Below are 23,752 nucleotides of genomic sequence, written 5' to 3' on the forward strand. Positions count from 1 at the left end.
ATTGCGGGCGGGTGGGGGGGGGAGGCGGGAGGGATGCACAGGTTATCAACCCATGCTAGCCACTGCTCAGCTGGGGCCACCTCCTACCTGCATCTCGTGGGCAGGCAGGCAGGCCCGGTATCAGGCTGCAGCTCCAGAACAGAGGGAGTCCAGCTCAGGGGGACAGGGATGGAGGTGAAGAGGATCCAGCTACAAAGAAGGGGGAGGGTGAAGAGCAGTGAGTGATGGGGGGCGGGGCCTCAAGGGAAGAGGCAGAGCAAGGGTGGAGCCTTGGGGGAAGAGGTGAAGCAGGTGGCGGAGCTGGGGGGGTCCGGTTGTCAGCAATTAGAAAGTTGGCAACCCTATTGGGAAACTATTTTTGAGATTTGTGCCTATCATTTTCTATTAATAAAATGATGGACTTTCTATGAGCTTGCATTGTTAAGGAGGGTACTGGGCAATACAAGATGCATATTTCTGGGGACAAGTCTGGGACTGGGAATTTGCTGGTGTTGCTCTGTAATATAATTCAGGAGTGGCTAGCTACAGCACTCAAAGTATATGAGCAATTTACATGCTGGAGGCTGCGTGTGGGCAAACCAGGAGTGGTTGCTCTCACAGTGAAGCAGTGTAAAAGGCACCCCAGGTTGAAGAACTGAGGGGACACATCTGTCCATCACTCCAGATTGTACCATGTGTAATGTCACAATTAACATTAATGTAGCCAAATATTCCTCCCTTCACCTCCTTTCTCTACTGTTCAGATGCTGGATTCCGGAGTAGTAGTTCTTTTGGAGCAACAATCAGGGTTCCACAGTCCCCACGGAATAATCCCAGTGAATGTAAACCATAGTTTATGTAAAGGCTTCTCTTTCTTCCCAGGTAGTAAACTGCTCCAACCAGATGTGACAATATTTTACTCGACATCCCCCACTCCCTTTCCTTACAACTAACAAACATAAAAATCCCAACTGCAGTAAAAATAGTCATATTAACTTTCCCCTCTTATAGCACTGGTGAAAAGAGCCAGTTTAACAGTCTGGGAAACTAAAGTCACAGAATAGGCACAATACAGGCAATGGCAATGCAAGCTTCCCCTTTCCAGCCCTCCAAGTCCACTCCAGGGCTTTGCAACTTCAAACCCTAGGCCTCCGTGCTCAGCCAGCCAAAACGGGAACCAACCAAGTCAGCAATTTAGACGGATTCAGTCAAAGCACTTTAATATTTGTTTAAATCCATCCCTATTCAGGACACGCATAAGGTATGGGAGCTTTATGGAACCAGGGTGTTAGTGATGTGGATGCTTATTAATCAGAGACTGGACTCACACTACTAACTCATTTCACCTAATGGTCATCAGACTAACATATCTTTCAGCCACTCCTCAACTGGGCCACATTCCAACAGATGGCAAATTCTGTATCCAACTGCTATTCCTTCTGGATCACCCAGTCTCCTAAGTTTTTCCTATTTACATTTAAAAAGTCATCATTACACAAAATGCATTAATTTTCTTCTGAAGTAAGAGATCACCCATCCCAGAGGTTCAGAAATAAGAGTTAACCCATTACCTGCTGGCGCCCCTGCCATTACTGTTAAAGCTGCCATTGATTTGGTGCCGATGTAGTGACTTTTGACAAGGAAACGAGCTAAATCCAAGACTGAATCAAATGGCTGGCTTAGGACTTTCTGGGCCCATTCGCACACAAGTCGACAGGCGGCCGACACAACTTCCTCATCAGCACTTTGTAGCTGCCCTGATGGATCTGACCCATCCAACTAATGCAAAGAAAAAGCAAAGCTTAGTTATTAAAAAGCAATGACAACCCTAGAGCAAATGATACAGAAATGGAACTCATTTACTTAATTCAAAAAAAAATCTATACATTCTACATCTATATCAGTATTATCCAAGATGAAACATATCAATATTTTCCTACTGCTTGTGCACAAGCAGGGACATTATGTTACGTTACTATTGCAGTTCTGGAAGAATATTGCATGAGTAATTCCAGTACTTTCACTACCCACAATCCAAAGCTCCTTGCATGAAAAGCCAAACTAAAATTAGCAAAGCATTTTTAATGTTTCGCTACTTTTCTTCTGAGCCTACCAATTTAGCATGCCACCTGTTATCTGGAAGATGTTTGCGTCACTGTGACTCTTGCTCCCTTTCTAACAGTGATCTTTTGGGTTTTTTATAGTGAAGGCAAAAATACACAGAGAATTATGAATTTAACAAATAATAATTTGTAGGTGGTGACACTGTGAAGAGCTGCTAAATTAGATCATCATTTTTATTAATAGCATTCCAATTGTTACTTAAGTTTAAAGCAAATCCAACTAGGCTTGTTTTGGGATAGGAGAGTTTTGTAAAAAAAATATCCTATATATATTTTAAAAAACTGCACAGCTCTTTAGCTGCATACTTCTTATGAAATGTTTTTTGTTTCAATAATGTTAAATATTAAAAGAAAATATGGTAAAAGTTAGTTTGCACAAATATATATGTAGATACTGTACCCCATCTCCAGTTTTATGGAAGCCAAGGTTGGGCAGTGTTGGCATATGCACAAAAGCTTTCTTCCTCAGTCCACTGTAGCAATATGTGATCATAAATTAAGGTCTAAATATTCTCTGCTCCTTGGTTTGTAACAAAATGGCACATGTTTTCAAACACTCTTCTGCTTTCCCAATATGGACTTTATAAGCAAAAGCAAAATGCAGGCCCCACACTTATTGGCATTACATTAAAAAATCCTTTACATTAAGCCAGGAATCAAAACAGTGTAAATTATGGACCCCAGTCCTGCACTGTCATCTGCATGGGTAGAGTCCTGTACCCCCATGGAGTCCAAATGAAGTCAGTGGGGTTCCATGTAAGCACAGCAGTCTGCCTAAATGCTGTAATTTGCAGGCCCTCGGTATGTTTCATGGATTTAAAGGCCAAAGGGGATCATTAGATCATGTAGTTTGACCTCCTGCATCACACAGCCAAAGAATTTCAACCAGTGACCCCTGTATTGAACCCAAGTACCTGTGTCTGGGTACCCAGTAAGGCATCCAATCTGAATTTGAAGACCTCAAGAGATGGAGAATTCACCACTTCCCTGGATAGGTGGTCCCAATGGTTAATCACCCTCCTTGTTAAAAATTTGTGTCTTATTTCTAATTTGAATTTGCCTGGTTTTAACTTCCAGCCATTGGTTCTCTTTATGCCACTCTCTGGTAGATTAACAACTCTTTACAAGATAAGGCCATATTTTAATCATCCTGAGTTGATAAGAGAATGATTTGTCTTATTCATAATTTTCCGATTTCCTATTACATGAAGCACCGATTCTCTAAACCAGAGGGCATATATAGTTAACTGCTACCAACTAAGCATGGAAGTCTCTCCTTTAACAGATTCACAGATTCCAAGGCCAGAAGGGTCCACTGTGATAATCTAGTCCAGTGTTTTTCAAAGTTCGTGTCACGACCCAGTACTGGGTTGTGGCATGTAAGGCATTGGCTCGCCTTGCTCAGCACCCAGGGGATCCTAGTGGCTCTGGTCAGCAATGCCAACTGGGATGTTAAAAGTCCTGTCAACGGTGCTGCCCAGCTAAGGCAGGCTAGTGCCTACCTGTTGCAACACCGCGCTGTGCCCCGGAAGCAGCCAGCAACAGGTCCAGCTTCTAGGCAGGGAGACCACAGTGGAGCTGGACCCGTTGCTGGCTACTTCTGGGGCGCAGCCTGGTTCGCGGTGCCAGGACAGGCGGGAAGCCTGCCTCTGCCCCATGGCTGCGCCACTGACCGGGAGCTGCCAGAGGTAAGTCTGCACCCCAACCCCGCGACCCAATCCCCTGCCCCAGCCCTGAGCCCCCCCACCCGAAACCCCTTCCTGCACCCCAAACCCTTCATCCCTGACCCCACCCTAGAGCCTGCACCCCCAAGCCGAGCCCAGACCCCCTCCCATACCCCAACCCCCTACCCCAGCCCAGAGCACCCTCCCACACCCTGAACCCCTCATTCCTAGCCCCACCCCACAGTCCTCACTCCCCCACCCCAGCCCTGAGACCCTCCCACACCCCAAACTCCTCATCCCCAGCTCTGTTGGGTTGCGGGAATCAACAATTTTCTTCAACAGGGTCCCCAGAAAAAAAGTTTGAAAACCACTGATCTAGTCTGACCTGCTGTATAGCACAGGGCCTCAACCTTTCGCAAAATAATTGCTAGAGCAGATCTTGTAGAAAAAGATCCAATCTTGATTTTAAAATTGTCAGCAATGGAGAATCCACCATGACCCTTGGTAAATTGTTCCAATGGTTAATTACTCTCACCATTAAAAATGTAAATGCGTGTTCCATGAGTGTTCGGGGGCTGGATAGAATTGTCCTACAGGCAGAGCTGGTCCTTGGGCATGCCTTTCATAGATAGACAATATGCCAGTACCATCCAGTGTTTCAAGTCGTACAGACCTTAAGAGGACAAGAGTCAATCTGTGGTGACAGAAAACTGTAGATCACCAGTGAGGAATGTGAAATGTCATACCCTCCAGAGATCGATCTCCCATGTGCCTCAACATTTATGAGGCCTTCTCATGATCTCATTTCTAAAGACATGGGCATGCAAATTATAGTTACATATCTGTTGCCTCATGGAGTCTGAATGCTCAATCTTAGATGTGAAAGAATGATTGGCTGACTTTGCTAGCTGGATGCATCAGAGCCACCCCCTCTTTATTTGAGGTGATCAGCACATCTTTCATCATATGTAAAGATACATAATACACAGACTGGTCCTCAGCTTTAGGAAGACAAAATGCTTCCTGACAGATACAAGTTCTCACTGCCTTCATGTCTCTGCTTACTGAATGGACTTGTTCAGAGGTAATGTGCACGATTAAATAACTTGATGTAGTTTTCAACCAGTTTTTCCAGGAACACCTTACCTTGTTAGAGATGGAATAGAGGTGTTTCAGTTACACAATCTATACATGCTGCTCCCTTACTTATGTCAGACAAACTCGGAACACCAACACATGTCCTCATGGCCTTTAGTTTAATACTGCAATTCCTTCCTGGCAGGGCTTGTTCATTGCTTGCTCATGATGATAATGCAGCACAATGTTTCCTCACTGGCTTGAGCAAACTTTTTCATATTATGCTTGACCTGAATTCTTCACACTGCCTGTTAAGTGATGGGGTGACATAAGGTTGGGCCTATTGGCTTTTTTAATGCCTTTATCTGTGCATAGCCCTGTGTATAGTAGAGATACCTATTTGTGCTCTGACATCATCCTTTCAGGTATCCCAAGTTACATCTGAGGTCACCAGTTAATTGTGTTATTGCTTTCGTGGATTCTTGCATGTGGAACTCCTTCCTCACTGACATCCAGTTCATTCCTCTCCTCTTTCAAACAGCAATTAACCTTCCTCTCCCCCTCAAAAAAAAGTGCTTTATAGCCTAAGCATTTCTGTGGGATGAGGGGTGGCAATTTTAAACAACAATTTAATATGGCTTAAGAGGCATCAATGGCTTCATCTTAATTTCTCACATTACAGGACAAGGAAGTTCATAATTCTCCTTACTTGTGTTACTACAGCATAAAAGGTATTGCATGGATCTAATGCAAGTTGTTTTATCTAAGACCCATCTTTTTATTTTTCAAGGTAAATAACTATAGGAACAACTAAACATTTAGAATCAGATGAACTCAAACAGATACAAAATTTCTGAAGACTTGTCTTACATCTTAACAACAAAAGATTAACAAATTTCCAAGTATTCTACAAAGCACTTTGGGGAAATTGTTTTCATTTCTTGATTTAATTTTATTTCTAAATTTAGCTGGTAGTTGAGCTACAACAACAGATGTTCTTCAAGCAAGCGCAGAAGAGATTACTGAAAAGTATTCTAGCAAAGGATATTTTGATTTGCCTCTTGTGCCCAGACGGCGGGCCTTCATATTTGGAAAGACATTTTTCATGATCTTTCCAAAGTCAGCAGCACTTAAAGGATGGTAGCCAAGATTGTCACAATAGCTCCTGAAAGAGAGGGAAAGAAAATGTGAATGAAACTGGTATTAATGCAAAAGGCCGTCCTACACATTAGACTTCCATCAAAGGCTTCAAAACAAAAAACCCTCAGACCCATCCATATTTAGAACCACATTTAACATTAATGAATCAATCCACAATGAACTGAATACATTAAAAATGCATAAACAGAGCTATTAATACAGTCGTTTCTGCCTTGTACTCTTTCAGGTTCAAAGGCAAGTCATGAGGAGATTTAATACAGAGCGACATTATCTGGAGAATGGTTAGGATTTGCTATACAATTTGGTTATTATTTCATCATGTTTCATTACATATATTTCAGACATGGCTTGGATAAAAGAAGAAATATGACTGGCCAATACATGAGTTAAAATTGCTTGGGTGTAACAAGATGTGAGGCCATGTACGAATAATTGAAAAACAGAGGGTGAGAGATTTTGCCTATATGTCAAGAGAGTGGAAGACCCTGCATGTGAAAACTCCAAAAAAGTTAGAACTTAATTTAATAAATTCATCTGGGATATTAGCACTAATGGGGAATAGCTAATGAGCCACAGAGCCTGTAGGAGTTTGTCTTCACACAAAGGCCTGGTCTACACTACGAGTTTAGGTCGAATTTAGCAGCGTTAAATCGAATTAAGCCTGGACACGTCCACACTACGAAGCCCTTTTTTCCGACTTAAAGGGCCCTTTAAACTGGTTTCTTTACTCCACCTCCGATGACAGGATTAGCGCTGAAATCAGCCTTTGCGGGTCGGATTTTGGGTAGTGTGGACGGAATTCGACGTTATTGGCCTCCTGGAGCTATCCCACAGTGCTTCGATGTGACCGCTCTGGACAGCACTCTCAACTCAGATGCACTGACCAGGTAGACAGGAAAAGCCCCGCGAACTTTTGAATTTCATTTCCTGTTTGCCCAGCGTGGAAAGCATAGGTGACCACGCAGAGCTCATCAGCACAGGTAACCATGATGGAGTCCCAAGGTCGCAAAAGAGCTCCAGCATGGACTGAACGGGAGGTACGGGATCTGCTCGCCATATGGGGAGACGAATCAGTGCTAGCTGAACTCCGTAGCAGTAAATGAAATGGCAAAATATTAGAAAAAGTCTCAAAGGCCATGAAGGACAGAGGCCATAACAGGGACGCACAGCAGTGCCGTGTGAAAATTAAGGAGCTAAGGCAAGCTTACCGCAAAGTCAGAGAGGCAAACGGAAGGTCCAGGGCAGAGCCGCAGACATGCCACTTCTACGTGGAGCTGCATGCCATGCTAGGGGGTGCAGCCACCACTACCCCAACCATGTGCTTTGACTCCATCAATGGAGAATCACGCAACAGGGAAGCGGGTTCGGGGTACAAGGAAGATGATGATGAAGACAATGAAGATAGCTCACAGCAAGGAAGCGGAGAAACCGGTTTCCCCAACAGCCAGGATATGTTTATCACCCTGGATCTGGAACCAGTAGCCCCCGAACTCACCCAAGGCATGCTCCCAGACCCTGAGGGCACACAAGGGACCTCTGGTGAGTGTACCTTTGTAAATATTACACATGGTTTAAAAGCAAGCATGTTTAATGATTAATGATTAATTTGCCCTGGCAATCGCGGCCAGTACAGTTACTGGAAAAGTCTGTTAACGTGTATAGGGATGGAGCCGAAATCCTCCAGAGACATCTCCAGAAAGCTCTCCTTCATGTACTCCCAAAGCCTTTGCAAAAGATTTCTGGGGAGGGCTGCCTTATCCCCTCTGCTGTGGTAGGACACTTTACCATGCCAGGCCAGTAGCACGTAGTCTGGAATCATTGCATAACAAAGCATGGCAACGTATGGTCCCAGTGGTTGCTGGCATGCAGACAACATCCATTCCTTATCTCTCTGTTGTCCTCAGGAGAGTGATATCATTCACGGTCACCTGGTTGAAATGGGGTGATTTTATTAAGGGGACATTCAGAGGTGCTCGTTTCTGCTCGGCTGAACAGAAATGTTCCCCGCTGTTAGCCACGCGGTGGGGGAGGGGAGGGGTGAAGTGATCATCCCAGAGAATTGGGTGTGTGTGTGGGGGGGGTAGTTGGGTTTGTGCTGCATGTTAACCCGGAAACCGCAGCCCCTCTTTTTACATTGCAAACCCATTTTAAATGGCCAACCCAACGGGTGCTTGGTTTGGGAAATGAGGGTGCTGTTGTTTGAAACCATTCCCACATGTTATGAAGGTTGAAAAAGCCAAAAGACTGTGGCTTACCATGGCTGCCTGCAAGCCGAATTCTGTTGCCCGGCACTGCGTGAGTGATCTCTCACACCAAACTGGCAGGCCCTCAATATAAGAGGAAAAATGCGACCTTGTAACGAAAGCACATGTGCTGTGTAATGCGAACAGCAAAATTTAATGTGAAAGAGTGTACCCATTGTTCTCTAAAATGTGTCTTTTTTAACCACCTCTCCCTTCTCCACCAGCTGCAAATGTTTCTCCTTCGCAGAGGCTAGTGAAGATTAGGAGAAAACGGTGGACTCGGGATGATATGTTCTTGGAGCTCCAGATGTCCTCCCATGCTGACAGAGCACAGCAGAATGCATGGAGGCAGTCAATGTCAGAGTGCAAAAAAGCACAATATGAATGAGATCAAACTGATATGCTCCAGCGTATGGTTGAGCTGCAGGAAAGGCAGCAGGAGCAGAGACCGCCACTACAGCCCCTGTGTAACCAACAGCCCTCCTCCCCAAGTTCCATAGCCTCCTCACCCAGATGCCAAGAATGCGGTGGGGGGGGGCCTCCGGCCACCCAGCCACTCCACCCCAGATGATTGCCCAAGCATCAGAAGGCTGGCCTTCAATAAGTGTTGAAGTTTTAAAGTTTTAAACTGCAGTGTGTCCTTTTCCTTCCCTCCTCCCCCACCCATCCCGGGCTACCTTGGCAGTTATCCCCCTAGTTGTGTGATGAATTAATAAAGAATGCATGAATGTGAAGTAACTATGACTTTATTGTCTCTGCAAGCGGTGCTCGAAGGGGGTGGGGAGGGTGGTTAGTTTACAGGGAAGTAGAGTGAACCCGGGGGTGGGCGTGGTTCATCAAGAAGAAACAAATAGAAGTTTCACACCAGCCTGGCCAGTCACAAAACTGGTTTTCAAAGCTTCTCTGATGCGCACCGCGCCCCGCTGTACTCTTCTAACCGCCCTGGTGTCTGGCTGCACATAATCAGTGGCCAGGCGATTTGCCTCAACCTCCCTCTCCGCCATAAATGTCTCCCCCTTACTCTCACAGATATTGTGGAGCGCACAGCAAGCAGCAATAACAATTGGAATATTGGTTTCGCTGAGGTCTATTCGAGTCAGTAAACTGCGCCAGCGCGCTTTTAAATGTCCAAATGCACATTCTACCACCGTTCGGCACTTGCTCAGTTTATAGTTGAACAGGTCCTGACTACTGTCCAGGCTGCCTGTGTACGGCTTCATGAGCCATGGCATTAAGGGGTAGGCTAGGTCCCCAAGGATAACTATAGGCATTTCAACATCCCCAACGGTTATTTTCTGGTCCGTGAAGAAAGTCCCTTCCTCCAGCTTTTGAAACAGACCAGAGTTCCTGAAGACGCGAGCATCATGTACCTTTCCCAGCCATCCCACGTTGATGTTAGTGAAACGTCCCTTGTGATCCACCAGGGCTTGCAGCAGCATTGAAAAGTACCCCTTGCGTTTTATGTACTCGGTGGCTTGGTGCTCCGGTGATAAGATAGGGATATGGGTTCCGTCTATCGTCCCACCGCAGTTTGTGAATCCCATTGCAGCAAAGCCATCCACTATGACCTGCACGTTTCCCAGAGTCACTACCCTTGATATCAGCAGGTCTTTGATTGCGTTGGCTACTTGGATCACAGCAGCCCCCACAGTAGATTTGCCCACTCCAAATTGATTCCCGACTGACCAGTAGCTGTCTGGCGTTGCAAGCTTCCACAGGCTATCGCCACTCACTTCTCAACTGTGAGGGCTGCTCTCATCTTGGTATTCTGGCGCTTCAGGGCAGGGGAAAGCAAGTCACAAAGTTCCATGAAAGTGCCCTTATGCATGCGAAAGTTTTGCAGCCACTGGGAATCGTCCCACACCTGCAACATGATGCGGTCCCACCAGTTTGTGCTTGTTTCCCGGGCCCAGAATCGGCGTTCCACACCATGAACCTGCCCCAGTAACACCATGATTTGCACATTGCTGGGGCCTGTACTTTGTGAGAGGTCTATGTCCATGTCAATTTCCTCATCACTCTTGTCGCCGCGCTGCAATCGTTGCAATCACTGCTCGCCTGGTTTTGCTTTGGCATGTTCTGGCTTTGCATATACTCCAGGACAATGCGCGTAGTGTTCATAGTGCTCATAATTGCTGCGGTGATCTGAGCAGGCTCCATGATCCCAGTGCTATGGCGTCTGGGCTGAAAAAAGGCGCGAAACTATTGTCTGACGGAGGGAGGATGGGAGGGGTGAGTGACGACATGGCTTACAGGGAATTAAAATCAACAAAGGTGGCTGTGCATCAGGGAGAAACACAAACAACTGTCAAACAGAATGGCCCTCCCAAAGATTGAACTGAAAACCCTGGGTTTAGCAGGCCGTTGATTTCACTGAGGGAGGGGGAAGCAAAGGAATACAGAACAAATCTCGTCCATCTATCTTTTACATCTTAGGCTGGCAGCAGACGGTGCAGCATGACTGATAGCCATCGGCATCTTCTGGGTGCTTGGCAGAAGATGCTGTATTACGACTGCTAGCCATCATCATCAAGATGGTTCAATAGGACTGCTGGCAGGACTGAATCTCCAGGAGACAAAACACGTCTGCCCAGGTGCCTCTGACTGAACTCACTGAGGAATACGACGACGATGGATACCAGTCGTAATACACCATCTACTGCCAAAAGGCAAGGAGCTGCTGCTGTATAGCAAAGCAGCCCCACGTCTGCCAGCACCCAGATAGCCGATGACGGCTACCAGTCATACTGCACCGTCTACTGCCAAAAGGCAATTACTGCTGCTGTGTAGCAATGCAGTACCACGTCTGCCGGCACAGATGACATATGGTGACGGTGAGCTGAGCTGAGCTGAGCGGGCTCCATGCTTGCCGTGGTATGTTGTCTGCACAGGTAACCCAGGTAAAAAGGCATGAATCGATTGTCTGCCGTTGCTCTGACGACATGTACCCAGAACCCCCCAAAACACTGTTTTTGCATCATCAGGCATTGGGATCTCAACCCAGAATTCCAATGGGCGGCGGAGACTGCGGGAACTGTGGGATAGCTACCCACAGTGCAACGCTACGGAAGTCGATGCTAGCCTCGGTACTGTGGACGCGGTCTGCCGACTTAATGTACTTAGAGCATTTTAAGTGGGGACACATACAAACGACTGTATAAAACCGATTTCTATAAAGCCAGCTTCTATAAATTCGACCTAATTTCGTAGTGTAGACATACCCAAACTTGCCCTGGTTTAATTAAGCCAGTTTAGTTAAAATTGGTGCAAATTCCTGTGTGGACACACTTCTATAAGTATAAAACTGCTTAAATGGGTTTGGCAGGCCCCTGTTAATCAGGACTCGTGTACATAGAGTTTTTGTACTGTTACAATTATTGGTTTAGAAAAAGATAAGCAGTGCAATCTCATATGTGGCCTAGTTATACTGGTTCAAAGATGCTTATATCTGTATAGAATATTCCTGTACATTTAGGAAAATAAACTATACCAATCTAAGTAAGCATGGTTGTATCTTTTCCCCATTCCTCCAATACTCAGAAAACAGCAGAAGGAATTTTGCTCTAACATCCATACCTCTCCCCCCAAAAATGTGACTTTGAACAAGAACAAGACTGGATCATTTCAATCCAAAATGTGAATTTTCTGGAAAATAAGAAGCATGTTAAAGCAGGGAATAATGGAAGCTATTTTGGAACCATATCCACATAGTAAGTTCTTAAATGATAATGCAGAAATCTGTATGTACTTATACAGCACCTTTTCACAAACCACAGTGCCTGATATTCTAACTAAACAGCACAAAGCACATGTATGCTAGCAAAATTCAGCTTTTATGAATGTAACAAAAAGCTTTCTAATTGAAAATAAACAGAGAAAGCACAATGATTCTATAGATTAGAGAAACTAATTTACAGATGCTACAGCACTCCAGAAACTGGAGTTTCATTCCCAGTACCACCTGCTACAGCAAGAATAGCAATGGCACTAATTAGCAGTGATTTTCTGTATATCAATATACCAGCCAAAGGCTCCCTCTGAAATCATGACTAATGTGGATGGTTGTAGAGGTGTTGGGATACAAGCAAAGCATATTTTCACTGTCAATATAACAGGATGGCCTGCTCCTTTAAGGACCAGGAGACCTGAGCCAGTCAGATCTGTTGAATTTATGAGACCCAACTGGGAAGGGGTCAGGTGACCCCTATAAAAGGCTGAGAGGGAGTGACAATAGGGAGATGGGAGAGGAAACAGGCCTCTGGCAGCTGCAGCAAAGAGTGGGTCAAGGAACTGTTTGTGTGTTTGTTATTTTGTCTAACATTCAGTTTAGTTCAGTCTAACAGAAGTTTGGAGAACAAAACGGTGCCTGTAAAAAGTCCTTCCTGGAGTAGGGAGGCAGGCCAGCACCTTATACATGGGGGAGAAGACAGGCAGGTGATCAGTCCATAGAACTGAGAGGAAACATGTAAAGCAGCCCTACGACAGTCAAGGTCCCAAGTATTATTGAACAAATATCTGCTATTCATGTTTTTCATCATTATCATTATGAGATCAGAGCATATACAGGGCTGGTAGATAATGACCTCCATTTCCATGAGTGGAGGGTACCCAGATCCAGTAATCTGCCCTGGGAGATACAAAGGGAGAAAGGAGCACCAACAGCATTAGCCCCCAGTGAGCGCCTCTGCAGCTGCTGTCACAATCACAGCATGACTTAACCCAAGCCATACAGACATGAGGAGGCAGCCAGCAGAGAAGCTTAGAGGATTCAGTCATCCATCTGGAAGCCTCTGCCACCACATGACTGAGGCGTGTCTCACCAGAGGATCTCCATTTCCCCTTCTACACTGCCCCAAAGCGATGGGATAATTGTAGTAAAATTCAGAGGTCAGCCTTGTAGGATTTGCTGGCCCCTCTAGTAGGTTTCTCTTGGGACAAGACCATCTCATGCTTTTTGCTTTACTTAGGTGAAAGAGAATGGTGGAAACATAAAAGACCAGGGTGCTGGGAGTCCAAGAAAATTCTTGTGACTACTCAAAAGCCTGGTCTACACTACAAAGTTAGGCTGACATACGTTGCCTTCTGACAACTTATTTGTGCATGTGTCTACACTCAAATTTGTCTCCTGCCAGCGTAACTGGTGACACAGTAACACCACCTTCCCAAATAGCATTGAACCATGCTCGACATACTCTAGTCAATGTAGGGCAAATGTAGATGCTGCCTGACCTATGTTGATCCTAACAGTCATCCAGCAGCTGTCCCACAATGCCTGACGCTGACCGCTCTGGTCACAATGTGACTTCCACTGTCCAGAGTCATAGAGACTGGAAGCCACCCTCCCCCTTTTATACACTTGCATATTTTTGAAATGGCTTTTTCCGATTGCCCAGCTTGGAGCTCTTCTGTGTTGTAGTCAAAAGCTCAATCAATCATGCTGCCTATGCACTCTAGATGTGGTCCTCCCTGGAGCAGGTCAGCCGACTGGGACAAAGGCAGTCTAGCCTAGTCGTCAGAGTGGGTGTCAGGCCTAGTGGTCAGAGCGGGCATCTGCAGTTTGGAGCCAAAGTCAAGGGTCAAATGGGAAGGCAGGAAATGGATACCAGAACCAAGGATTAAGCCAGAGTCTGGAGCCACAGCCAAAGGTCAAACTGGAAGGAGGAACTGGAGCAAGCAGGGGAGCAGACAAAATGGGGAGGGTTCAAGGCTGGGTACAAGGCAGGAGCTGTAGGAACAAGGTAATGAAGGAGCAGAGAGAGTGGTTGGCAGGAGTGTGGAGAAGTCATCAAGCTGCTGCTAGTGCTGGCTAAGAACCAGCCTGCTGACCTCTGTAGCCAAGCAGATGATGTGGCTAAGTGGGTAACCTGCTACGGACCATCTGTACTAATGAGGCTGCCTGGAGACTAGCTCTGCTGCAGACCCTGATTCTTTACAAGTAGACAGAGGACACTGGCTCTCCTGGGCCTCTGAGGAGAAGAGGCTGGGCAGACACAGCTATGAACAAGCCATAGAAACATGGACATCTATGAAGAGATTGCACTGGGGATGCAGCCAAAAGGATATGACTGGGAATAGCAGCAGTGCCACGTGAAAGTGAAGGAACTGCGTTAGGCATACCACAAGGGTAGGAAGGCCAACAGCTGATCTGGTTCCGGGCTGTTGACCTGCTGCTTTTACAATGAGCTGCATGCCCTGGCAGAGACCCTATCAGAAACCCGCAGACCACCGTGGATACGTTGGAGGAGCCGGAAGAGGAGGAGGGATATGAGTCAGGGGGTCCAACTATGCCCCAAGACGACTGATGGGGAGGACACGTGACCTTCCCACGTGTCGCCTCCTTGGGCCCCGTGCTCTCCATGCCCCTTCCCCAACCCAACCTGGCTGGGAGAGGGGGAGGAAGAGGGGGCTCTGTCCTCCCACTGAGCCAGCTTCCCCTCCCCGCCCCTCCGGCATGTTCGGCTGCTCTTCCTGGCATCCAGGGCTGGGCGACAGAGCCACTCCCAGACGCTACCTGGTGCAGCGCAGCAGCTACCTGGGAGAGTGCTTGGCTGTGGCAGCAGCAGGCTGCCTCCTGCCCGGCCTTGGCTTCCGGGATAGCGGCTGAGCAAGTCGGGGCCCCCCTGCCCCTCCCCCAGCATACTCAGAGTCGGCTCCTGTCCCCAGAAGCTGTGCCTAGGCAGGGAGCGGGCTGCCGCTGATGCCCCTCCCCAGCCAGGCTGCAGGCTCTCTCGCAGCCAGCATGCTGTGTGCGCAGCAGTAGCCAGCTGAGAGAGAGCCTGGCTGGGGAGGGGTGGCAGCCCGCTCCCTGCCCAGACACAGCTTCTGGGGACAGGAGCTGATTCTGAGCATGCTGGAGGGGATGGGGGCTCAGGCTCACTCGGCCGCTGTCCCCAGCAGTTGAGACTGGGTGGGGGGCAGCCTGCTGCTGCCGTAGCCAGGCACTCTCCCAGTCAGCCAGAACACTGCGCTGCACCGGGAAGTGTCCCAGAGTGTGGCTGGAAGAGGCTCTGGCCCCGTCCCTTCCTCTCCCTGCTTAGGCCAGCTGCTGGGGGGATGGGGAGGGAGGGACACTTGACCTTCCCTCAGCCCGAGCACGGAAGAGCCCAATCCCGGGGGAAGGAACCTCAGGACAGCATGTGCATGCGTTCTCCCTTCGAATGTTTAAATGCGAAGCGAGTGCCTGGCTCAACCTCATAGAATCATAGAACTGGAAGGGACCTCAAGAGGTCATCTATCTAGTCCCCTGTACTCAAGGCAGGACTAAGTATTATCTAGACCATCCCTGACAGGCGTTTGTCCAACCTGCTCTTAAATTTATTCCAGTGCTTAACCACTCTGATAGTTAGGAAGTTTTTCTTAATGTCCAACCTAAACCAATCTTGCTGCAATTTAAGCCCTTTCCCAGTCTTCTGGAATGTCTCCTGTCCTCAGTTAGTAGGACACAGATACCAACTTTTCACTGTTTTACTCGTACGAAAAGAGGTAGAATTATTATCTGATCTTCATTTCCCTGTAATATTAGGCAATGGGAAAGTGGGGGCCTCCTGAGAGATCTGGATGTAATTTCCGTGGAGATATCTGAAATCCTCTCCTGAAGGTTTCTAGGGGTGGCTTCCTTATTTCTTCCTTCACAGTAGGACACTTGCCCACACCACTCCGTGCAGAGCCAGCCTTAGGGAAAATGGCATTCTGAGTCCAGAAGATGGGGGTTAGGCAAACGGGGGGACAGCTCCCCTTACAGTGACCCCTCCCGCGTCGTTGGGGAGCAATGGGGGCAGGAAGCTGGGGGCGGGGAAGGGAGGATGCAGAACTTTCTGCAGCCAGAGGAGGTTCCCGCAGATAGGTCTGATCTGGACACAGGATTAACAGCCAGAGGACATCACACAGTAGGAGTCCCCAGTTGGGGTGCCCCCAGCCCTGGCCCTCCCTGGCTCTGGGCCTTGTGCTCGGGGATTAAAGGGGCCTTGGGCTGGCTGTGTGTGTGTGTGTGTGTTTCGGGGGGGGGGAGGAGGGAGGGAAGGGTTGACCCTGGCATCCCTCTGACCACGGGACCCTGGGCGGTCATGCATGTCACCCACCCCTAAGGCTGGCTCTGACTCCATGAAGACTTCAGCAGACAGCATTGCAATAAACAGGCTAGCAGCATAGGGGTCCGGGCAGCTTTGGGATGCCAGCAGCATCAGCATCTGTGTTCCTCTGGGCCTTTGTGACTCTCAGTCTTTGAGAGATGTCAGCTAAAACCACCACTGCCTGTGAAAAATAGTGCCAGTATTCAGTGACATTGTCCTGTTATTCATACCATGGAAACAGGGGCCGGCCTTTCATTGTTGTTTGCAACCAAACAATTCCTTCCTCATTCCTGCCCCCTATTACCCAAGGTGAGCCACACTCACCATGGCTACAGGTAGAGAGCAGTGCTGTGCAGAGGCACGCCAAAGCTGAAGCATCAATAATGTCTTATTTAAATCTCTTATGGGAATAAGGGAAGAGTGTGCAGAAACTTATCTTTCGCCTTCCATTGTGACTGTAAACACGTTATGTCTGTCTGTTTTATCAGTAGCTGCTGCCGTTGAGGCCTTGAGGGATGCCCTCTCCACACCCGACCCTGATAATGAGGAGAAAGTAGAGGACAAGGGAGTGCATGTTCATTGAGATCCTGCAAGCTAGTGTTGCATCAGGCTGTGAGCAGAAGGCCTGGAGAAGAAAAGAGTGAACAGAAGAAAGGCCCAGGAGTCCCAGAAGGATAAGGAGAGGGAGGTGCACCAGGACAGAATAAGGCTTCTCAGACAGCAAACACAAATGCTGCAGACAGGGGCAGCAGGTTTGTATAATTTTTGGTGGTGCCCAGAATGGGTCTAAGTCCCCCATCCCCCGCACCCTGCCTTGTAAGATGATATACATTTTTTAAAATAATGTAAAAATGTACTGGAAACAGTAAACATTTAACAGTTTCCCTTCATTGCACAATATCACTATTGTAAGAATTTTTTTTTAACTAAGAATATCAACTTTATTAATACTCTTTTGAATACAGAAACAACCAAGCACTCTTGCGTCAATAGCCCTCAAAAGCAAATACTTTCTAAAATTAAAACAAATATAGCCCCTTCTTTTGCGATGTTCTTCAGGAGGCAGCAAACACTTTTAGTCATTGTTTGATTCTTGCAATGAGGTCATCCAGGAGACTTGCAATGTCCAATTCAGAGGTAGAGTTCTTAGGAACGTGCAGAAATGCCAAGTGATTTAGACGTTCTTGGGCCATTGACGTTCGCAAATAATTTTTCAGTCAGCGAAGGCAACTGAATGATCGCTCAGCGGTGCAGGTTGTAGTCGGAACTGTGCAGAATAATTTCAGGAGAATTGTAACTTCTGACACTATGTCACTCAAGCCTTTGTTTTGTTTTAGAAATTGCTTCACTTCGCTCACCGAATTAAGCTGGCAATTTCTCGATCTGCAAATATCACTCAACATTTCTAAATGAAAACATAGCTCCTCCATGGGAGGGATAGTTCAGTGGTTTGAGCATTAGCCTGCTAAACCCAAGGTTGTGAGCTCAACCCTTGAGAGGGCCATTTACGGATCTGGGGCAAAAATCAGCACTTGGTCCTGCTAGTGAAGGCAGGGGGCTGGACTCAATGACCTTTCAGGGTCCCTTCCAGTTCTATGAGATAGGTATATCTCCATATATTTATGTTAATGTCACTATGGAAAGCTTCACTTATTGGGACAATGTCCTGTTTCGAGCCATTTGCTGCATCAGTTACAATCTTCTCCAATTTTATTGCGAATGTAAAGCTTCCTGTTGAAAACCTCTGTTCAATAGCAACTTTGTAAGCATCAATGATCCCAACATATATTTGATGAAAATACTCTTTGGGGTCACTGAAGGTGAAGCTATGTGCTTTGAGTAGTATATGTTATCAAGTATTAAAGATGAATTTATTCCCTCCCCCCTCCCCCCAAAAAAGATTGTGTACCAAAAACAATGCCAAACATTACAGTACTATTAAAAAACAATACATTTTATTTAAAAAAATAAATTAATAGAATAGACTGGTAGCAACCTGTGGTTGCAAGCTTCCACACTGCAATCACCACTCATTTGTCAACAGTCAATACAGCTCTCACTCTGGTTCCCCTACACGGGAGGGCTGGCGCGAGTTTGGCACACAAATCCTGGAATGTGGCCTCTCTCTCCTCTGAAAGTTCTGCAGGTACTTCTCATCCTCCCAAACCTGCATTACGATGCGATCCCACCAGTCAGTGCTTGTTTCTTGGGCCCAAGCGGCATTCCATCAACAAATCTGAATTGTTTTTCGCTATGTCCCTCAAAGAAATCATCATATCCAGTGTGGCTGAGCTACCTCCTGCAGAGCTGCAAATACCATTGTTGTCTTGTGTTTGCAGCGTTCATGACAATACTGCCTAGCTGTGCGGGCTCCAAGTTTCTGTGTCAGGGCAGGGAAGTGGGTGGCCTGGCCTAGGAGTTAGATGCAAACTAAGAGTCCAGGAGCCAATTACGAGGAATCAGCCTAGACTGGAACACCAGGAGATCAGAATCAAGAGACAAACCAGAGGGCAGAGATCAAGAGTCAGTCTGAGTCAGGATACAAGGTCAGGTTCGGGTGATGGAACTGGATGGCAGGAACCAGGAGGTAGTTACCCAGACTCTGGCTGAATCAGGACACCAGGATGTCAGGATCAGAAGGCAGATACAGGTAAACAACCAGACCTGTAGTCCATGTCAAGTGAAGCCCAGTTGTATGAATAACTACCTGTCTCCTCCCCTGGCTTACATAGGGGCTGAGGCCCAATCAGGAGTCTTGGAGCTTTCCCAAACAAGAGCATAGGGATAGGACTTGTGCCCCAGTTGGGCTTCATGATCCCCAGTCCCAGCTGCAGCTTTTGAGCTGCTGGGTGGAAGATTGGAATGTGGTGACTCCCAAGACCCAGGTTCATGACCGGTAGGTCTTGACATTCTGACAGAGACGCTACAGCAAAAAGTGGGATTTAAAAAAAAAAAAAAAAAAAGAGAAGAAAGACAAAAATTATGGGATAGGTATGGAATTATGGGATGGAGAAAGTTGCATGATGGAAACTTGACCTTTTGCTCCCAGCACCCCCTTGCACGACTCACGTGTGCCCCACGATGTATTCAAAAATTCCCCAAAAAACATTCCACCAGAGGGTGGAGCATGGCACAGTGGGATATCTACCCATGGTGCACCACACTTTGCATCAACACAAGCTCTCCTGTTGAGTACACGAAGTGCCGACACAAGCAGCCAAGCATGCATGCGCACGAGCGATATACTAATTGTGGCAGCTTTACACTGACATATCTTGCGTCGACCAAAGTTTGTAGTGTAAACATGGCCTCAGAAGCAGCTTTACCTTCTGCCATAAATTGGCTCTGAAAGGACCTTTGACAGTTTCACCTATCCATTTTCAGATGTCACCAGCCTCCACTGAACTGTGACTTGACTCGACTCTAGGGGCTCTCAAAAGATATGGTAATACAGCTAGCTGATGCCAGTTGTATTTTGGCTTTCAGCTTCAGTACAAAGCATCATCTCCGTAGCATACATCTGGGTGTACTCTACAGTTTCTTTGATGTAGTCAGTGAGAACTGAGAGAGTGAATGTTGAAAATCCTTGTTTGAAGTTGAGCAGTACAAGTAAAACCCACTTAAACTAGCAAGCACTGGGCTTGGGACCTTATCACTCACTTTTCAAATGAAAATTTTCTCTCTAAGGTGAAAAAGAAAAATATGCAACCACCAAGAATAGCAAGTGTGTTTCTAACAAGGACTTAGCAGCAGCTACACATCTACACAGCTGCCTGGGGTTCCCTGGGTCCAGGCTGGAAGCTCCTGCAAGCTTGTGACCTTTTTGAGCAACTACTATTTTATCATGTAATTTAAATTTACAGACAGATCATTCCATGGCATTTGCAACCCCTCCTCCAAGCTCAGCCTGGAAAAGCCTCACGTGGTCTCTGTGGTCTCATGCTGACTCAGCGCCATGCACCAAATGCCTTTTCTTAATGGCTCCCCTCTCTGCTTGTTGCCCTCTTGGCATGTTGGTGGGCTTTGATATGCCCAGAAGCTTTTGTGCTTGCATGGAGGACAGGTTGAGTGAAAGCAGATGGGGGTGCAGGTGTCCAAATCAGAGATGGTAAAGATACTGGAGTCTTGCATACTTTCCTTTGCAAAGGGCCTCCCCGCCTCCCTACACTATCCACAGTAAGGTTGACTCAGGATTTAGCTACACATTGCCTTAATTGACACCAACAGGGGTGTAAATCCTAACATGCACCAGCAGTTGCACACTAACTGGTCCATCTGGACTCTGCTGGCATGCACTAAACGTTCCCTAGTGTGCATTAATGCAGCACTATTTGAAACAGGACTACATGAACACACACTAGAGAACTTTTAGTGCATGCCAGCAGAGTCCATATAGGCCAGTTAGTATGGGACATATTAGAATCCATTAGAATTTACACGCCATCTAGTATGGACTAAGGCACCATGCTGACAAGCCCTCAGAATAAAGCACTTTTTCTGTGAGACCTACAATCTAAATATGCGCTTGAGATATAAAATTTAAATTACTTGGAACATAAAATAAATTAATGAAATAAAGGCCAATAAAGACTGAAGACTTTACAGAAAGTTTGCCTGTATAGGTATGTCCAATTGCTTTCAGTTTTTAGGGGACTGCACTATATATTCTTTTGAACTATTTTTTTATTTCCTTGAAAGAAAAGTGCATGCCTCCTTGTAGCATGGCACAATGGGGCAGGGGCTCTGCCTCGGTTTCCCTCTCGCTCTTCCACTGCTCCACCCAGACTCCAACACCTTCTGGGTTGAGGCGATTTAGCCCTCCAGCTAGGTCATGTAATAGTTCCACCCCTTCCAGGGTACCCAAAGTCCAAAATAAACAGTAAGAAATGTAAAATCTTCCCTTCCCTCAGGGAGGACCAAATATGCAACAATCTACCCCAGTTCCTGGCCCAACCAACCTTCTCTCTCCTAGTGAGAGCTCAAGATGCGTTCTCCTTCCCAGACAGGCATTTCTCTCTTTTTAGCTCCTCTCCCAGCCTGACACCTGCTGAAGTGTCATGGGGCGGGGTTGACTGGGCCCCCTGCAGCCCATCAACCCTAAGGTTTGTACACCCATCACAGAAAGTATCAGCCAATACTATAGTGTGTATGAAACAAAAAAAATATGTAACACTTAACACATTTGCCAATCCGCGTCAATCTAGCTGAGTTTTCAGCACTCAATCTCTTCTATTCTAGTTCCTGAGGCTTCCTTTTCTAACTCATTGCTTGAGATCTTTAACATTTACAACACACCATCTACAGATCAAGTGGTTGCCCTCTACAGACAGTGAAGTAGTGATTAATAATTTACAGGAGGAAGATGGGAACTAAAGAACTTCTGATCAAAATTTACCAACTCTATCAGAAACTTAAATGAACAATTAGCTCCATTACATCAAATATTTGAATGATCTGATGCACTTATCTCAGATCATCACAGTGGCAGCAAGATTGCAGCAACAGAAATTTTACAGCAGAGCCCAGACAGAGCTAGAAATCAGTGCAGCAACATGTGCCATCTTTAATTTTCTTCTTGAAAGATTTTCTCATCAGTTGAAGCCGTGTAGCCATGTCTTTGCCCATTAAGCCCTTACTCAGGCAGATGGGAGTCTTGCCTGAGCAACGGCTGCAGGATTGCACTCTATGCACTAAATTCGTCTAGGATTTACACTGGTTTCTGATGGCATAGGCCCACGTAGAAAATCCTTACTGGTGGAAAGAAGTTGCATCAACAAAACTCCTCTTTGCTGGATGGGTGTGTCAAACAGAATGGTGAGGGGACCTTATAAAGGGGATGCATTTATTCTGTGCATCCCCAGTGCCATACCATGCAGTCCCCAGCACATTTTAAAGTTGCATCTCCCTGGCGTAAACCTGAAGGGAGGCTCACAGAGAAAACATCACCTGCCCTCCCTCCCTGGTGTTAAAGCCTTCCAGGGCACAGGGGGCCTTGCTTATGATGGTTGGTGCAAACTGCACCTCCTAATGCCAGTGAGAGTGGATCTGTCCCTGTGAACCACCTCATAACAGGAATTAAACTGCAAGTTCTTAACCTTCCTGGGCTGCTACTATTTTATTTTGTAATTTAATTTTCATTTATTTTACCACTTTAAAGGCAAGATGAGTGTAGTCACTTCTATTTAATCACAAAATTCAAATCTCTTCCTAGACACCCAACTTATAAAACCATAAAGAGAAGTAAATATGTATAGAAAGGAAGAATTAGTGTACAGATAAAAGTGCATTGAAACTTGAAGAGGGAGGTAACACAAGTAAAATTTGTCTATGCTGGATTTGGGTAGATTCTGTGCTTCTGCCTTTAACATTTCAAACACTTGGAATCCAAACTATATTGTAATAAAACAGGCTAAAACCACCACATCATAGTTGAAGCAGAAATTCAGTATTTCTGTAAAACTACAAAGAAGAATTTCTGACTGATATTTACAGCAGGAATTTAAGTGTTAGGTTTATGATGCAACTCCTCAAAAGTCTCGTTAGCCTCTGATGGACATATGACCCCTCCATATTTTATAATATTAATGAATTTTCTTATCTGTGTGTATAAAGTGCTCATTGTGAACTCCAAACAACATCTGTCTTCACAGGTGGAGGATGGAAATAACAACTCATGAGTGACATAGACAAAAGTAGGTTTTGAGATGTCTTAATCCGCCCAAGAAGGGAGAAATGTCTTATCAGAACTAATGCTACTATTTATATGTCATTTCCCACGACATCCTACCCTGCGTCTAGTCTCCTTTTGATGCACGAGGGTAACTCAAAAATATTCATGGAAGCTAAATGTTTTTAAAAGAGAACAGATGCTTTAAAAAGAGAACAGATTACAAATATTTGATATTTTCCCAGATATTTCCTCACCATCCTTATTTTGTGAGGGGGAAAAAACAACACACAAAGGCTTGTTGTAGCTACACAGAAAATCTGTTCAGGTTTCACACCACACAATCTGTAGATGATTATTTTTCTGGGCATCTGTAGCTTGGCACAGCATGGAAGCCAAGCAGATTTGTTGCTGAACCAGGCTATAAATTATTTAATAAGAAATATATTTAAGAATAACGCTTACGTTTTTCTCTTGTGCAGCAGCTGCTCTTGCCTTTGTTGCTGTGTGTATATGTAACTGACTGCTCGGTGATTGGTTAATTCAACATACTTGCACTATTGGTTATATTTCTAGCCTACGTCACAACTTGAGTTGATGGTGAGATTTCAGAACTAGGTGTGTCCGTGTTCAGCAACTCCAGGCAAGCTAATACCACCACATTTCAACTCAGTCGGAGCAAGTGACTCTGCCAGACAGCGTTAATTAAGGTGATGTATATACACACTGCAGAGGAAATCTGGTCATAGCACTGCGCACCTTCTGTGAG

At 46.1% G+C, this 23,752-nt stretch overlaps 1 protein-coding gene across 2 annotated transcripts in view; it reads right to left on the reverse strand.

The window, feature by feature from the left end:
* Nucleotides 1–23,752, reverse strand: part of RFX7 (regulatory factor X7) — a 107,826-nt gene that overhangs the window by 18,207 nt on the left and 65,867 nt on the right. For both annotated transcript variants that reach the window (XM_065558244.1, XM_065558245.1), the window contains 3 exons: nucleotides 5,888–6,008; nucleotides 2,503–2,583; nucleotides 1,551–1,758 (listed from right to left, as the gene is read on the reverse strand). In XM_065558244.1, the coding sequence (XP_065414316.1) occupies nucleotides 1,551–1,758; nucleotides 2,503–2,583; nucleotides 5,888–6,008 (410 nt within the window). The remainder of the gene's footprint in view (nucleotides 1–1,550; nucleotides 1,759–2,502; nucleotides 2,584–5,887; nucleotides 6,009–23,752) is intronic.

The sequence above is a fragment of the Chrysemys picta genome, chromosome 10 (assembly GCF_011386835.1).
Source record: "Chrysemys picta bellii isolate R12L10 chromosome 10, ASM1138683v2, whole genome shotgun sequence".
Lineage (NCBI taxonomy): Eukaryota > Metazoa > Chordata > Testudines > Emydidae > Chrysemys > Chrysemys picta.